Below are 15,176 nucleotides of genomic sequence, written 5' to 3' on the forward strand. Positions count from 1 at the left end.
AAATAAAGGGCCCAAAACTTTGAAAGTTTCAATGACTCCTCCTCAGTTTTATGTACATATTGTTGCTGTTAGTTGAACCTTCTGGACCCATGACATTCTGAGGGATAGGAAATTCTGCATAGAAGTTGGTAAGCAGCCTCAGAAGCCCCACTCATGCAATGTAGCCAGGCTGTGATGGAAGCAGGCAGTATTGTACGCCTTATGTAGGTCAGAGAACACAGGGATCAGGCGTTCACAACGTACGAAAGCATTATGCAGTGCATATTCCAGACAAACAGTTTATCTGTTGTGGACCACAGTAGCCTAGGGCCATTTTGAAATTGTGATAAATGTCCACAGACTTCAATGCATCACAACATCATCGAATGACAATTATTCAGAATAATCTACACAGCCCATTCGTTAGAGACTGGTCAATAATTAGTCAGAATTTCATGGTCTTTTCTCAATTTCAGGATAGGAATAATAAACCCCCCCACCACTAGGAGGTAAACTCCCCTTTCTGCTAAATAAAACTTAAAAATCCAAGGATGTGTTTTAGGCTGGTGTTGTTGCTAAGGTGTTTAAGCATTTCATTGTGGATTTTATCAGATCCAAGGACAGCGTTTATTCACTCTGCAAAAGTGCTACAGAGCTCCCATTCACTAAATGGGACACTAAATGATTCTACGTCTTGTGCACAGAACAACAAGTCATTTCACTCTGCCACATATTTCTGGGTCAGGAAATTAGGATGGTATTACTGCATGTGGATGCGTCGATGAAGTGTGCGCTAGAAATTTCAGCAATGACTGAACTATCTGTATGAACATCACCATTGAGGGAGAAGGCAGGTATCACTGCTGGCAGTGGGTGGCTGTGAACATGGCCGAGTTTAGTCCATACCTGGGACGATTGAGTGTGAGCCCTCACAGATGATAAATATTGTTCCCAACTCTACTACTTTCTCTTTTTATTAGAAACCATGCCTTCACTCTAAATCTTCTCAATGCTACTAAATTTTTTGTGTAAGGATAGCATTTGTGTCATTGAAGTGCCTTTAGACACTCTCCAGCAGCTGCAGTTATTACTCCAAACCACAGTGGCACGGCTACCTTATGTGGAGTGCCTGAAGAATAGAGTATCATGGCTTCCACAGTGTGTATAATCCTGTCAATAGTATTTTAAATGACTATTTCCAAATCATTCCCTTGACTAGCATCAAAGTTACTTCAGAGGTAAAGCTCGCTGTTGGCTTTCCATAGTGACCAATGTGGTGCATATTCCATTGGTTTGAGAGAGAGAAAGAGAGAGAGAGAGAGAGAGAGAGAGAGAGAGAGAGAGAGAGAGAGAGAGAGAGAGAGAGAGGTCAATGTTCCGAAGGTCACCTCTGACATAGCACTGGGTCAAGGGTCAGATGCTTGGGCTGCAGACCGTAATATACAGGGTCAAGTTTCAGATGAGATTATCTCGAAAACTATACATCGGGTAAAAATAGTGGGTAAGACAAGTTCGTAAACCCAAAGGGGGGCATCAAATGATACTACATGTGACGTCCAGCCCCCGCCCCCTTAGGTGGGGCAGGGGCCAGCTTTTAGATCTTAAATGGAAACACCCATTTTCTATTGCAGATTTGGATTCTCCATAAAAAAGTAATCACGTTTTGTCTGAAATATTTTTTCAAAGTATTGACAGATGGTGCTGTAATCGAGAAAAAAAGTAAAATTGGAGAAGAACTCCGATTTATTTAGAATTATCCAAGAAAGACGCATCAAATCGATAAAAAACACGCACCAGTTCTTTCGTTATGCCAAACTAAGCTATTTTTGTACAAAATGTACTGTATCCCACTTTTAGCGTTACCCAGGAACAACGATACGGACGTAGTAGAATGATGTTCGCATGGGGTGCTTCATTAGTGAGAGTCCCCTTGCCTCTCTAATTTGGGGTGCTTAATTAATGAAATTAGCCATGAAGAAATTGTTCGAAATTATCCCCACTTGCTTCAATGCATAAAGTAGATCATCTGCGAAAGTTGTCCACAGTTTTGAGCAGCACATCCCGCGGTATGGCTGCACACGCTCATCAAATGCTTTGCTCCATATCGTTTTGGGTTGTGGCCTGTCTTTCATAAACAATATTTTTCAAATAACCCCACAAGAAAAAAAAAAAAAAAAATCAGGAGATGTTAGCTCTGGTGAACTTGGAGGCCACTGAATTGGTCCGCCGTGTCCTATCCACCAACCAGGGTACCGTAAATTTAAAAATGTTCCATACATTTTTAGCGTAATGGGGAGCTGCTCCATCCTGTTGGAACCACATTCGTTGCCTAGTTTGTAAATCAACATCTTCCATTAGCTCAAACAAGTCATCACGGAGAAGCTGTAAATTAGATTCCCCAGTAACATTTCGGTCAAAAAAATATGGTCCTATCAAGTAACCATTTAAAATTCTACACCAGAGCATTAACAACCATTTGTGTTGATTGTCAATGGGTCTGTGCCAGTGTGGATTGACAGGGGACCAACAATGACAATCATGACGATTTAATTTGCCATTGTTTTTGAATGTGGCTTCATCGGTGAACATAACATATCTAAAAAAATCATTGTCACCTCTTATCATTTTCAAGGCCCATCGGCAGAAATGCAAGCATATCTGCATATCTTTCGGCGTTAATGCCTGTGTCAGTGTGACATGACACACATGATATTTATGTGCCTTCAAAATCCTCGAAACAGTTGATTTCAGTATGCCAGTTTGTCTCTGAATCGCACGACTACTAATTTCGGGATGCAGTTGAACACAGGTGAGAATGGTAAGGGTATGAGTGCCATTTTCATTGTGTTCGTGACGATGAGGTGGACGGTGCATGTATCCATTTCGAGCTCGTTGAGTGCAATTTTGAGTAATGTTTACGCTTAGATGCCATCTGTTTGGGAAACGATCCACATACAATTGTGCAGCTGCAGCGTAATTGTTATGGCATTCACATAAAATTAACATCATATCAACAATCTCTGTAGGAGGATAGTGAGCCATGTTTCGCTAAAGAATAATTTACTTTCGTCAATTGATGTTTACAGTTCACAATCTGAAAGTGAAGTGACGTCTGATCACATTGCACCGACCTTTATACTGAGCCATAGTTCACAGTTTGGCCACAGTAGCGCCACAGTCGGGTGAGTAATGCAATTGTGAAGAGTTCCCTAACGAGATTTTAATACCATACCACCTCCCTCCATCAAAAAAAAAAAAAAAGGGCTTAATTTGGCATAATGAAAGAACAGGTGCACATTTTGTATCAATTTGATGTGTCCTTCTCAGATCATTCTAAATAAATCAGGGTTCTTCCCCAATTTTAATTTTTCTCAATTTCAGCGCTATCTGTCAATACTCTGAAAAAAGGTTTCAGACAAAACTTGATTACTTTTTTATGGAGAATCCGAATCTGCAATAAAAAAAATGGGGGTTTCCATTTAAGATTTTAAAGTTGTTCCCCGTCCCACCCAAAGGGGCGGGGGCTTGGGACATGTGTAGTATCATTTGATGTCACCCTTTGAGCTTACGAATTTGTCTTACCCACTATTTTTACCCGATGTATAGTTTTCAACATAATCTCATCTGAAACTTGAGATGGACCATCCTGTTAATGACTGCCTATATTCGATGGAACACAATGAAATGTGTTGTAGATCCTGTGTTAAGCTAGCAGACTTCCACTTTTGAAATTAATTGCTCCATTATTTGCCCCTACTAGATGTGTTTGTGCTGTCACACAGAGGACTGTGGGCATTGAAGTCCCCCAGTATGAGAAACGGTGGAAGCAGCTGTTCCACTAGCCCGTGATATGGTAGATATCTGTCTTGAATAGTTACATGTTTCAAAATAAGGCAACATGTCCACTTACATATGTACCTAAAAATCTAACAAAGTAATACTTAATCACTGCTTTTACTATAATACATGTTCATTTTATGTTAGAGATTTTCTGATGGCTACATCTTTTAGTAATAAAACCAACTGAGTTCCACACTAAGTTTCATGAAGATTTGCTGACATTAAATAAGTAAACAGTATTCAAACATGTGACTGAATAAATGCCAGTGGATTAAAAAAAAAATCATAGGAAGAGGAGGAGGAGGAGGAGGAGGAGGAGGAGGAGGAGGAGGAGAAAGGGGGGGGGGGGGGGGGGGGCGCTTGGCATACCAGTACTGAGCTCAAGCTTTGACTGGTAGGTCCAAGTAGTGAATCAAGTGTATACTTAAGAAAACTATGTATAGATGGCTTCTTTTTTTATAAAAAAAACGGAAAATAACAAGAAAAAAATTATATTTAAATTCAAGTACTCTTACAAGACAAAAACAGAAATAAAATCTCATTATCACATACCTGACCATTTTTTATTACACTAATCTGATCCTCTAAAACTGTGTCTTTATTTTTCTCCAAAAAACCATGACTCTGGTATGTCACATTGTCAGCAAAGTGGTGAATAATGAATGCTAAATTGCCAAACCTTGGTTTTGCAAAATGATTAAATGAGGAGCATTTATTGTATAGCTTCTCTGTCCATGAGGCATCTGTACCTTTTGGCATCTGTGAAAAGAATCACATTTAAGAGAGACAGTACTACTTCAGTTAAATGTAATGGCAAATTTTGATCTATTTTAGACTATTACATACCCTACATTCCTCATCCAGGAGGTCAAGGATTCCTAGTTTAGTTTCAATGAGATCAATGCAAGGCTGATTGTCATAGAAATCTATGAATTTCCATTCTATTTCTTCTCTCATATATTCCTCCTGCTCCAATTTAAAAACATGCTGAAAAACAGAGGGATAGAATGTATTTCTGAAATGAATTTCCTTAACAAAAAGTGGGCAGTTCTTATTCCTTGCATGTTTCACAGAATAACCTGAAGAGAATGACAAAAAAAATCACCATCTTAACTGTACATTTTTCTAAATTAAGCTGTGTGCATTTTATAAACATTCATAATTTGAGACTGAAAACAACTATATTTGTTTACATAAGAGTAAGACACATATCAGTTCAAATGTGTGTGAAATCTTATGGGGCTTAACTGCTAAGGTCATCATTCCCTAAGCTTACACACTACTTAACCTAAATTATCCTAAGGACAAACACACACACACACACACACACACACACACACACACACACACACGAGGGAGGATTCGAACCTCCGCCAGGATCAGCCGCATAGTACACATATAAGTGTAACTATGGCTATAAATAAAAATGGATGTGCAGTGGAACAAGGAAAATAACTAGAAACTTGGATTTTATAGCTCTTCCAACATAATCTTACATGCAAACAGATATGATACTTATTAAGTGATTCAATGGTCAAACAAAATTTTATTTACACAGCCAAGTTTAGCCTGGAGGCTAGACTTTTACTATAGACAGTCAAAACAAAAGCATCATCAGTTTCTTGGGAATATGAAATAATCTCTGCTCAAGAGAAGTTTTGCTACCAATACATTGCCCACAGTAACATGCAAAATTTTCCTTTCGAGTCTTGAATGCCAGTACATACCCCAATTTCAAGGCCATCATTTGTAACCATGACTTTACAGTTGATCAAACTCAGATGCACATGAAAGATCTCACACACCTCGATAAGGGGAGGCTGGGAGGAAAAATTGGCAGTTATTCTGCAGCAGTAATGGTATTTTAACTAACCAGAATGATAATCTCTCCATGGTACCCATAAATTAGGCCATAGCACAAACTGTACACATTTCCTGTTAGATGAGCTGCTCCTTTCTATCACTGTTTGTCACAGTCCATGTCCAGTAAAATCATTAATATTATTAGCAGACTAATGTTGTGGCTAACAGACTATAGCTCCCAAGTTCTAACTGGAGACGTTTTGGGAAGGGGAAAAAAAAAACTTCATTACTAAAATGCTTCCACAATACTAGTCTCAGACAAGAATAGCACTGCATTTTTATTTATCTACACAATTTATTAGTTTGTAGTCTTGTAGCACAATCAAAAAATTTATCATGTAGTAGTAGTAGTAGTAGTAGTAGTAGTAGGAGGAGGAGGAGGAGGATGAAAATACAACGCGAAGATACACAAATGAAGAAAATAAGTAAGCCATGGAAAACACCTCTCTCGTACAATCGCACAAATGTCTTCCAATATTGTTTGTCTTTTAGGACCGTGAAGGAGTGCTCTGCACAATTTTGATTAGCCTGGTCACCTCACACCTACTGATCGGTAGCTGCAAGTATACATTCAAAAATTTAAAGACCATATTTTGGTGCACGTGTGCTAGTAGCAGTGATCTACCAGTTCATTTGTTTTGAGAGTCACACAATCGCAGGTCTACATGTATCTGCAGCACCAAAATTTTGCAAACTATATACTGGTGTATTATTTTCCCTCACAGAAACAGAAAATTCAATTTTTAAAACATCACCACTCTGACACCAGATTTGATTACATTACAGGCAAACACTCATGCCAAACTAACTACGGACAAACGAAGTGAACTAGCAGACACCAAGTGAATTTATGGAGGCAATTTACAAATGAAAACTGTGCAGTTTGCATGCTGCCAAGTATATATGTATCAGAGTTAAAACAAAATTTCATCACCATGGAGGAACTACTATGTCAACATGGCATTACTATTAGCCATTTGTGGAATAAAATGATTAGAGTGTCTGCCCACTGAAGCCTATAAAAGAAATACAAATTTTGTGCCTGAACATCACAGTGCTCTGAAACAAAAACTTCAGTATGATCTAAAATCAAAGCAGTGTGCATCCTGTGCTTCTGAGATACTGTGACATATTATCTGCATCTATTCCAATCCACAAACAGAGGGACTTTGGTGATAAAGTTTTTAAGAGATCAGAACTGATGTGTGTCCAGTATACAAAAGTATGGCAAATTAGCAGATGTAATATGAATTATATCCTGTAATACAATGCTCTTCTGTAAATAAGTCATGGAATAGTGGGCAATCATGCAGTTGAATACTGTCTTGGAATTTTAACTCCTCAAGCTGGGAACCAGAGCACATACTCGCAGGCAGTGAGCATTATCCGACCATGTACTCATCAGCTACGGCCTCACAGGTAAAACTTGATGGCTCTGCCATCTGTTGAGAATGAGCAACATTCCTTCCTCAGAAAAGTGTAGCAGTATTTGTGCTGAAGCACAGTTAAGACATTTGCCACAAAGTGCACTAGTCAGAACAAATCATGAACTGCAAGTTACAATCGCAGGAAGAAAAATAATGTGTAAATGGCTATGTGGAAATATTTAGTACGCTATTATATCTTTTGGCACACTGTGTATTTATTGTTTATGACACCACTGAAAAGGGAAAGGGAGATGAAAACATAAATTTCATGCCATGTCTCTTAACAGAGTTGCAACAACATAATGGACAGAGACTGTGGTACAGGACTTAGTTTTGATGATTGCTTCAAAGTATACCACACTCAAAGTTCATTTGGTACAATTGTGTGTATTTCCAAGAGTAACATAAGTATGTTGTTAACAAATCCTAAAAATGTCATCAACTTTGGACCATTAAAACCTGTGTTAGAACAATTTAAATAAAATGCTGCATTCCTGTACCAGTTGGCCACACAAACTACTGGACATATTCTATATGCAAGCATGGAAACTAATGGATTAAAGGATTAATGTGTTGGAAGGAGGCAACACATTCCACATGCACAGCCACCAACTTACAGTGTTGGTAAGTAAATACATAATTTTGCCAACACATCAGTAATGGTAACTCATGGTGCCCAACAGCATCATGTCTACAATTCATCTTGCATGACTAAATGATACTGAAGACCTTGTCGTATGCTGCATCCTCAAAACCAAGGAAGCCTTTTTCACTGTACAAAACATATTGTTTCTTTTCATGAATATTTGTTGTCATTTCGTGCCACATAGTGTCATCAATAAAACTGTGCAAGGTAAGATGACTGGACACTGGACAACAAAACAGGTGGTGGATGGGTAATGCTTCTGCAGTATATCACAATTACCTGATTTAATGCTCTGATGTTAACAATCATTTCTGCACACTAGTATCTCATAACACTTGTTTGTTTGGTAATAATATACTTAAATTAATCTAAAACTTAACAACTTATTCATACCACTAAGTGTCATTTGTGGTGCTCTGATGTTTTTTAATATCACCTCTCATGCCCAATTACAAGTTGCTGTACTAACGAGATCATCCTATCATGTCAGTAGGTACAATAGCACACACTAGTCAAAAATACATGCTCAAAGAAGGGGTTTTAGTTCTGTCTCTTCCACGATAAAATACGAATTCACCACCAGCCTCCATACTCCTCCCTACCTTCCCCTAGCTACTCTAGTGCCTTATTTTGGGGAAATGCTAATGTATGTCCTGACAAACCAAAGCTTCTATGTATTTTAAAGTTTATACTGAGAGATCATTCAAGGAAAGAAATATTCTTTCCATAGGTAACGGAGATTATGAAATACCACTGAGATCATGTATTTAAAGGCTTCAGAAGTAACATGCTTCACAGTTCAATATAATTTTCAGCAATATGTCAAGTCAATCACCACTGAATTTAATAGTTCAGTTATTTCATCATCATTAGGTAACAGGATGGCACACTAAGATTCTGTGAAGTAGTTTTTTTTATGGAAAGTCCATTTCACAACACAGATTAAAACAATTGTCTTTCGTATGTGATGGTCAACCATATTTCGAAGGTGATTATGGCTCACATCAGAAAAAGTGATGATTTTATCAGTTCCTAGAAAGCACATGCCACCTACAAAAGAACTGTGGATTAACAAAGACTGTAAGATTATAACCATAATTACAACAAAATTTGGATTAACTTTTTATAAGAGACAGAGACCCAACTTGCAAATTGATGTGAAGCAGGAAAATTAACTGAAAAATTTTGAAAAAATTTTGAAAAAATTTTCAACCAAATTCAACAAGATGAGACAGTCGTGGTGGAATACCAGGAGGGTCTATAATGCTCACTGATGCAAAACAGTGTGCCTGCAAGGTGTGTCAGTGTCTCAACTAAATCTGGCATATCTCTCAATAAATATGGTCCCAGCAACATCATGTCAAAGACGTACCTAACATAGTAAAGGGAGTCATTTACTTCTTGAAACAATCTGATTTTATATAGTCTGATTATCTATACTGTTCTCTTCTACCTTTTCAAAACTTTTATTTGTGAAAAATCTTTGTATACCTAACACATATTTCCCTACAAGGCAATAATGATATGAAACAACACTTTGCACTAGATTTCCTGTCATAGGGCATATATGAGAGATGATACTTTGAAAGAGATCCCTACTGCTTAAGTATATGCAGCTATACAACAAAAAGCTTAGGTTGTTGCTCTACATAAGGAAATTCTTGTAGTTACCTTATATCTAGACATTCTTAAGTAGCAGTGTACAAAAATAAAACTTACTTGGTTGAATTGTTGTTGCAGTTTTTCATTTGCATAGTTAATACAGAACTGTTCAAAGCTATTTATTTCAAATGTTTCAAACCCATATATGTCCAAAACACCAATAAATTTCTGAGTTGTTCCACTACTATATAATGCTTTATTTACAACTGAAACAATCCAATTGAAGAGTTCTGCATAGATGTGTTTAGCCAAAGCATCTCTTGCTGAGACAGCCTGCAATGTGAAGTAAATTTACTGAACAAAATGCTTTGCAAACTTCACAAGAATACCAGCTTCTTTACACTATTCTCAATACATCCTGCATTTCAGCAAGGTATTCTCATACCTCTATCACTGTCATTGGTTTGAAGATTACATCTCTCAAGCTAACAATTTTGCGATGACACAACCAGCTTCTCATGTCCATTGCATTAATCTGAAGAAGATTGGCTAGTATTGCCAGGTGTTGATCATCTGCCTGAAGGAAAATGAAATTGGCAGCATGTAAGTAAAAGCCAACAGTACATAAAAACAAATGTTACACGAGAGAGACATACAGATAAAATAATCTTATTTGTTAATTGCAAAGATTGAAATAAAAACAATTAATAATAAAATGTAAACAATTTTTATTTTATTAATTCTTTTCCTAGATATGTTTTCATGTAGAAAACTGTTTTTATTTGTAATTTTTATATGATTTGACATCACATCAGTAACGAGTTTATTTGATGTATTGTACATTTCTGATGACAGCAAAAGGAAGACTCAATAGCCTTCTTAATAGAGGCACTCTGGCATCAACCTGCAATTACTTTAACCATCATGGATAAATTTACATCTAGATGACAATAAAGGAATCAGGACTTTATTTATATGAAGTTTGAGTCCAGCAACCTACAGCTCCAATCCAAATCATTTATGAATCAGGAGATTCAATACTGGATGTTTGTAGGACATCGGACAACATCAAAGACAGAGAGACACCAACATGCGAAAACAGTACCTTACTTGCTGAATATGGTGAGGGTCTAGCTGTGGAACACAATGCAGTAGTGATTTTGTGTGGTGAGGAATCAACAATTCGTCGATTGATTTACGGAGGTATTTGGCACTAAAAGTCTACACAAAGGCCGAACAATTTCTGCAGATTACAGGTTGAGGATATAAGTGTGCAGATTTGGTGCCTGGCAATGAGCCAACAGTGCTTCACTGGGTTCAGATCAAGTGAATTTGGTAACCAAGACAACAAGCCAAGTTCACTGTCATGCTTCTCAAACCACTGCAGCACAAATCTGGTCTTGTGACATGGACAGTTATCCTGCTGCAAGATGCCATCATTTTCGAGGAACTGATCAAGCCTGCAGGAATGCCTGTGGTTCGCACCAATGTTTGCACAGTCCGCAGCTGTCATCGTGTCTTTTACTACCACCACAGAAGCCCTGGTTAATGTCCCTCAAAATGTAACACAGCCCTCACCAGTCTGCCTCTGCAGTGTGGTGTACGTTTCAAGCAGGCATTCAAGCAGATAACTGTGTATCTGGAACAGACTAGCAGCCTGGTGTAACAAGGAACATTTCATCTGACTACACAACTCATTTTCAATTATCCACAGTCTAATCTCAATGATCCCATGCCAACTGCAATTGTAACTGTCAATATGATCAGTTCAACATGAGACCATGCAGGGGTTATCTGTCAGCAGATCTGCCACAGGTCTACCTCCAATCCTGCTTTACAGAGCTGGCAAGTGTCCTGCCCCACTTTCTCTGATGAGGTGTTGATATCTAACATGTTGTCTCCTAATTTTGACTTTATTGTCCGTCTACCACTTTCCATAGTTGCTCATGACTGGAGCATGGAAACAGCCAACCAGCTTTGCCATTTATGAGCTGCTCATTCTGAAGTGCTAGGCTGTAACAATCTTCTCAAATGTCAATTATGCCAATAGATTTCCTGACTTGCAGCATGTATCATTGCTAGAATGATTCCCCATTCATCTCTGCTCCACATTGATATTTTTCTAAATGTGTCACATGCTTTCAATGTCGCCAGGCAAGATTCCTTCACATGGTGGGCAGTGGTCACCATGTTTGGTCTTACCTGTGCATGTCACTCCGATAAAAGATCAGTTTCTTTTCAGCATGATCCCTTACAGGATTTGACTCACAACTGCATCATATCAAATCCTTGTTTCTTACTAGTTCTTGTAATGATCAGTGTCTGAAAGCTTAAAAGCCTTTAGTTCACATAACAAGTGAGTGAGCAATTATTTTTTTTTTTACATGCAAAAAATTTACAATGAAGATGCAAAAAACTTAAGAAACCTTTTCTAGCAGACATTATGCAACATACGTACAGGAATAGCGCTTCCTTCACCATCTGCATTTTGGTCATTCTCAGCAGCAGCTTCAACTATCTGAACATTCCCCAAGTGTAATATTGCAGCCAGTATCCTGAACATATCCATCTGCTCCTTAGATGAAAAACCCAGCAGATTTAATGCATTGGTTGTTTCTTCAAGCATCGCTCTGTCATCTATACCTTGAATGTGAGGACTGGAACCTTGATTTAAGTAATGAAAATCATCCTGGTGGGCTAAACAGAAAATAAAAGAAAAATCAATAAGTATATTCATCACATTGAAGAAGACTTTAATAAATGACAATATTGTGTGTTTTGCTAGTAACAGTGACCATATCCATTACCGCAGCTTAAAAATACAACAGGACAATTTAACACTCAATAAAAGCTTGGTGCTCTTATTGTAGTACAAGGCAAACTATGTTAGTTCATAATGTACCTTATTTAATTATTTCAAATACAAACTAGAAGCTAATGTAGTCACAATTCCCTTAAGAAATAAATCATTACAATGACAATGAAATCTGATCCAGTTATTACCTACATCACCAATCTCGTACGTACTCAAACGAATACCCACACAGTTGAAGGCATTCATGAATGTCTTATGAAAGGGCTTAATTAAAGCTATTTTAAAACACCATAGATCCAAAACACACAGTGTAAACTTACATACTAAGTAAGACAGTTTCCTCATTCAGTATCGCAGGTACAGCACCATGCTGCACTTGGCACAAACAAGAAACTACTGTAACAGTCACAGTGACTCAAGCACATGTTCACATAACAAGTGTATCCACAGTGCAATGGAGGCAGCTCAGAAAGGAGTGGCAGAATGGAAAGGGGAAGGCACAAATTCTACCAAGCAATATTTTGCTAAAATAATGGGGTCCCTTACATTGAAACACTGAGGTAACTCCTCAAGCGGTTTTATTTCTTTGTATATTATGCAGGATTGTGGTCATAATATTAACAGGTACTATAATCCAATAAAAATTACTTAATAGTTGACACTTCACACTTTGAATTGATTTTCAAAAACTGGAGTGCTCAAACATCATGTCCAAACTGTTCACCATCACCAAACTGCCACAAAAATTGCTCAGTTCACTTCCAACTCTTTGTCCAGTATTTATGCTGGATGTGTTTGGATCCTGAATCATGGGTCTCACACACTAATTTTGTACTTCATGACACATGATAACCATATCAAAAACAGTGCACACACAAAATGGTGCTAATGAAACACACACGTTTCATACACAGTGCTAACTGAACTCTTCTGCATACTTCCACACAAGACGTGATTCAACGTCACATACACAGTTATCAGAATTACAGATATTGGCTTACATTACAGAAGCTTCACACGAGGTTGTGTGAAGCTGAATTTTTGGAGGCTGCAATTCATCATTGTGACTGGAGCACCAGAGTCATAAATATAACTGCTCTAGTCAGGCTTTTGTGGCTTAACGCAATGGTTAGAGTACGAGATTGACATGTAGAAGATAGTAGGTTCGAATCTCATCAACTGTAGCTTTTTCTTAATTAATTTCTAAATCTAATAAACACAGTCTGATTATTATTTTAATTCAGCTAATTGGTTTAAATGCAATTTTTTTATTTCTAATTCTTTGCTGTGCCATTTTCATTATCGTATCGACTTTATTTGCTGTTTTTCTCCTTCCCAGCATTCTTTCTTCATTTAGAATCTGCCTGAGTTGTCTGTAATGTTCTGCCAAGTACCAACGAGGACTGCTCATCAGTTGGTAATGCGGCAGCTTGTGTAGTTAGTGTGAGGATAGTTTCAGGTAATCAATGATAGCGAGAAATTACAGTTTTCCTTTAGCACTGAAACTGCATTTTTTCTGTCTTGAGGATTGCTTGGAGAGGCTAGCTTTAATTGCCGTGAACAAAGTGATTGTGATTTTATTTCTGCCACAGATTGCCGGCTACTATTTTCTCAGATACATTGCACATCACGAGGTTGTGGTTAGCTTAGGATACGAATTTAAATTCAGGGCTACACAATGCATCATCTGCCACAGTTCAGTCATTGGTCACTTAAAATCAGTTGTTGACATAGCATCACCTTCTTATTTACTCATTTGTGTGAAAGATATCAGGAAATGGAGTTCTTACAATCTGTGAAAAGGAAAAACAGGAGAGCTAATACACAGCCTAATGAGCAACATGCTCTAACATTTTTATCTTCAGGAAAAACAAGTGCAAATGTGTTTAGACTCAAATAGACCCCATTTTACAGATGACCACAACTAGTTGACCATATTTTGTAATTACAAATTTTGTAGTAACAGTTAGGTTTCTGATTTCACACACAACATTTTCTGATGGAACACAATTACTCACCAGTTGTAAACAGTTCTTCCATTACCACTGGGTAAATCCACTTTGACCAATTTTTCATGGCATAAGCATGCAACTCAAAACGAAGTCAGCAGAACACTAATATCCCACATCAAGCAGCTCTTCAGTAATGTGAGCTGCCTGCACACTGTTCTGACATGACATCTGATGCTCCATACATCACAAACTGGGAGATCCACCAATTGGCTTATGAAGCCAGCACAATTTGAGACTTCATACTCTCAATGACCATAAAGCCTAGTTTACACGACAACACTACGTAGCAGGCAACTGCACTACCGGCCACTGCGCACGCGCACCGCACGTTTGCGCAACTCGTTGGTGAAACTAAACTCTTTCGGCGTGTTCCAACATTAGTGACACTAGTTGCACGAGTTTTTGTGGTTGTGTGTGTTCGTAGAGTGTAGACAAACTGAAATATGAAGTGGGGAATGGAGAATAATGCTTGCTTTTCAGATATCTATGCTTTGCATAGGTATTTGTGGATTTCAGTGAGGCTGATTACAAAAATAAGCAACATATTGCTGCCGCCAAGACCATCATGTGCGATCATAACAGATGGTTTGACAATATCTGAGCTGCAGGGCCAAATTTATTGAGTTAAGAGCACATATACAACTGAATTAAGAAAAATACAAGCAAGTGTAATTCTAACTGTGGCAATGCTCTCATCTACAAGACTGAAATCCCATCGTTTGATCTGGCCAACTCTTTGTTAAGCAATATTGTTGACAGGAGGGAAGGCTATACAAATTCAAGAAGCTGTATTCTTTTTCAATATTCATCTACTTAAAACGTCACTGCAGTGCTCCCCATTCACATATGTTAGAATTTTGAAATATTGTCACTGTTCAGATCTATCTTCAAGAGAGTAGTTTGCAAACCATTCTCTTCTTAATGCGGCCTGCTTCGAATAATTATTGCTGTTAATGTTAATAATTGTTACTGTTAATGTTAATAATTGTTAC

General features: G+C 37.8%; 1 protein-coding gene across 1 annotated transcript in view; it reads right to left on the reverse strand.

Moving 5' to 3' along the window:
* LOC124555114 (unconventional myosin-Va) overlaps positions 1–15,176 on the reverse strand; it is a 345,650-nt gene that overhangs the window by 74,458 nt on the left and 256,016 nt on the right. The window contains exons 7-11 of the mRNA XM_047128917.1: positions 11,816–12,054; positions 9,803–9,934; positions 9,475–9,690; positions 4,666–4,806; positions 4,372–4,578 (exon numbers count right to left, since the gene is read on the reverse strand). Coding sequence (XP_046984873.1) covers positions 4,372–4,578; positions 4,666–4,806; positions 9,475–9,690; positions 9,803–9,934; positions 11,816–12,054 — 935 coding nt within the window. The remainder of the gene's footprint in view (positions 1–4,371; positions 4,579–4,665; positions 4,807–9,474; positions 9,691–9,802; positions 9,935–11,815; positions 12,055–15,176) is intronic.

This window comes from Schistocerca americana, chromosome X (genome assembly GCF_021461395.2).
Source record: "Schistocerca americana isolate TAMUIC-IGC-003095 chromosome X, iqSchAmer2.1, whole genome shotgun sequence".
NCBI classification, from domain to species: domain Eukaryota; kingdom Metazoa; phylum Arthropoda; class Insecta; order Orthoptera; family Acrididae; genus Schistocerca; species Schistocerca americana.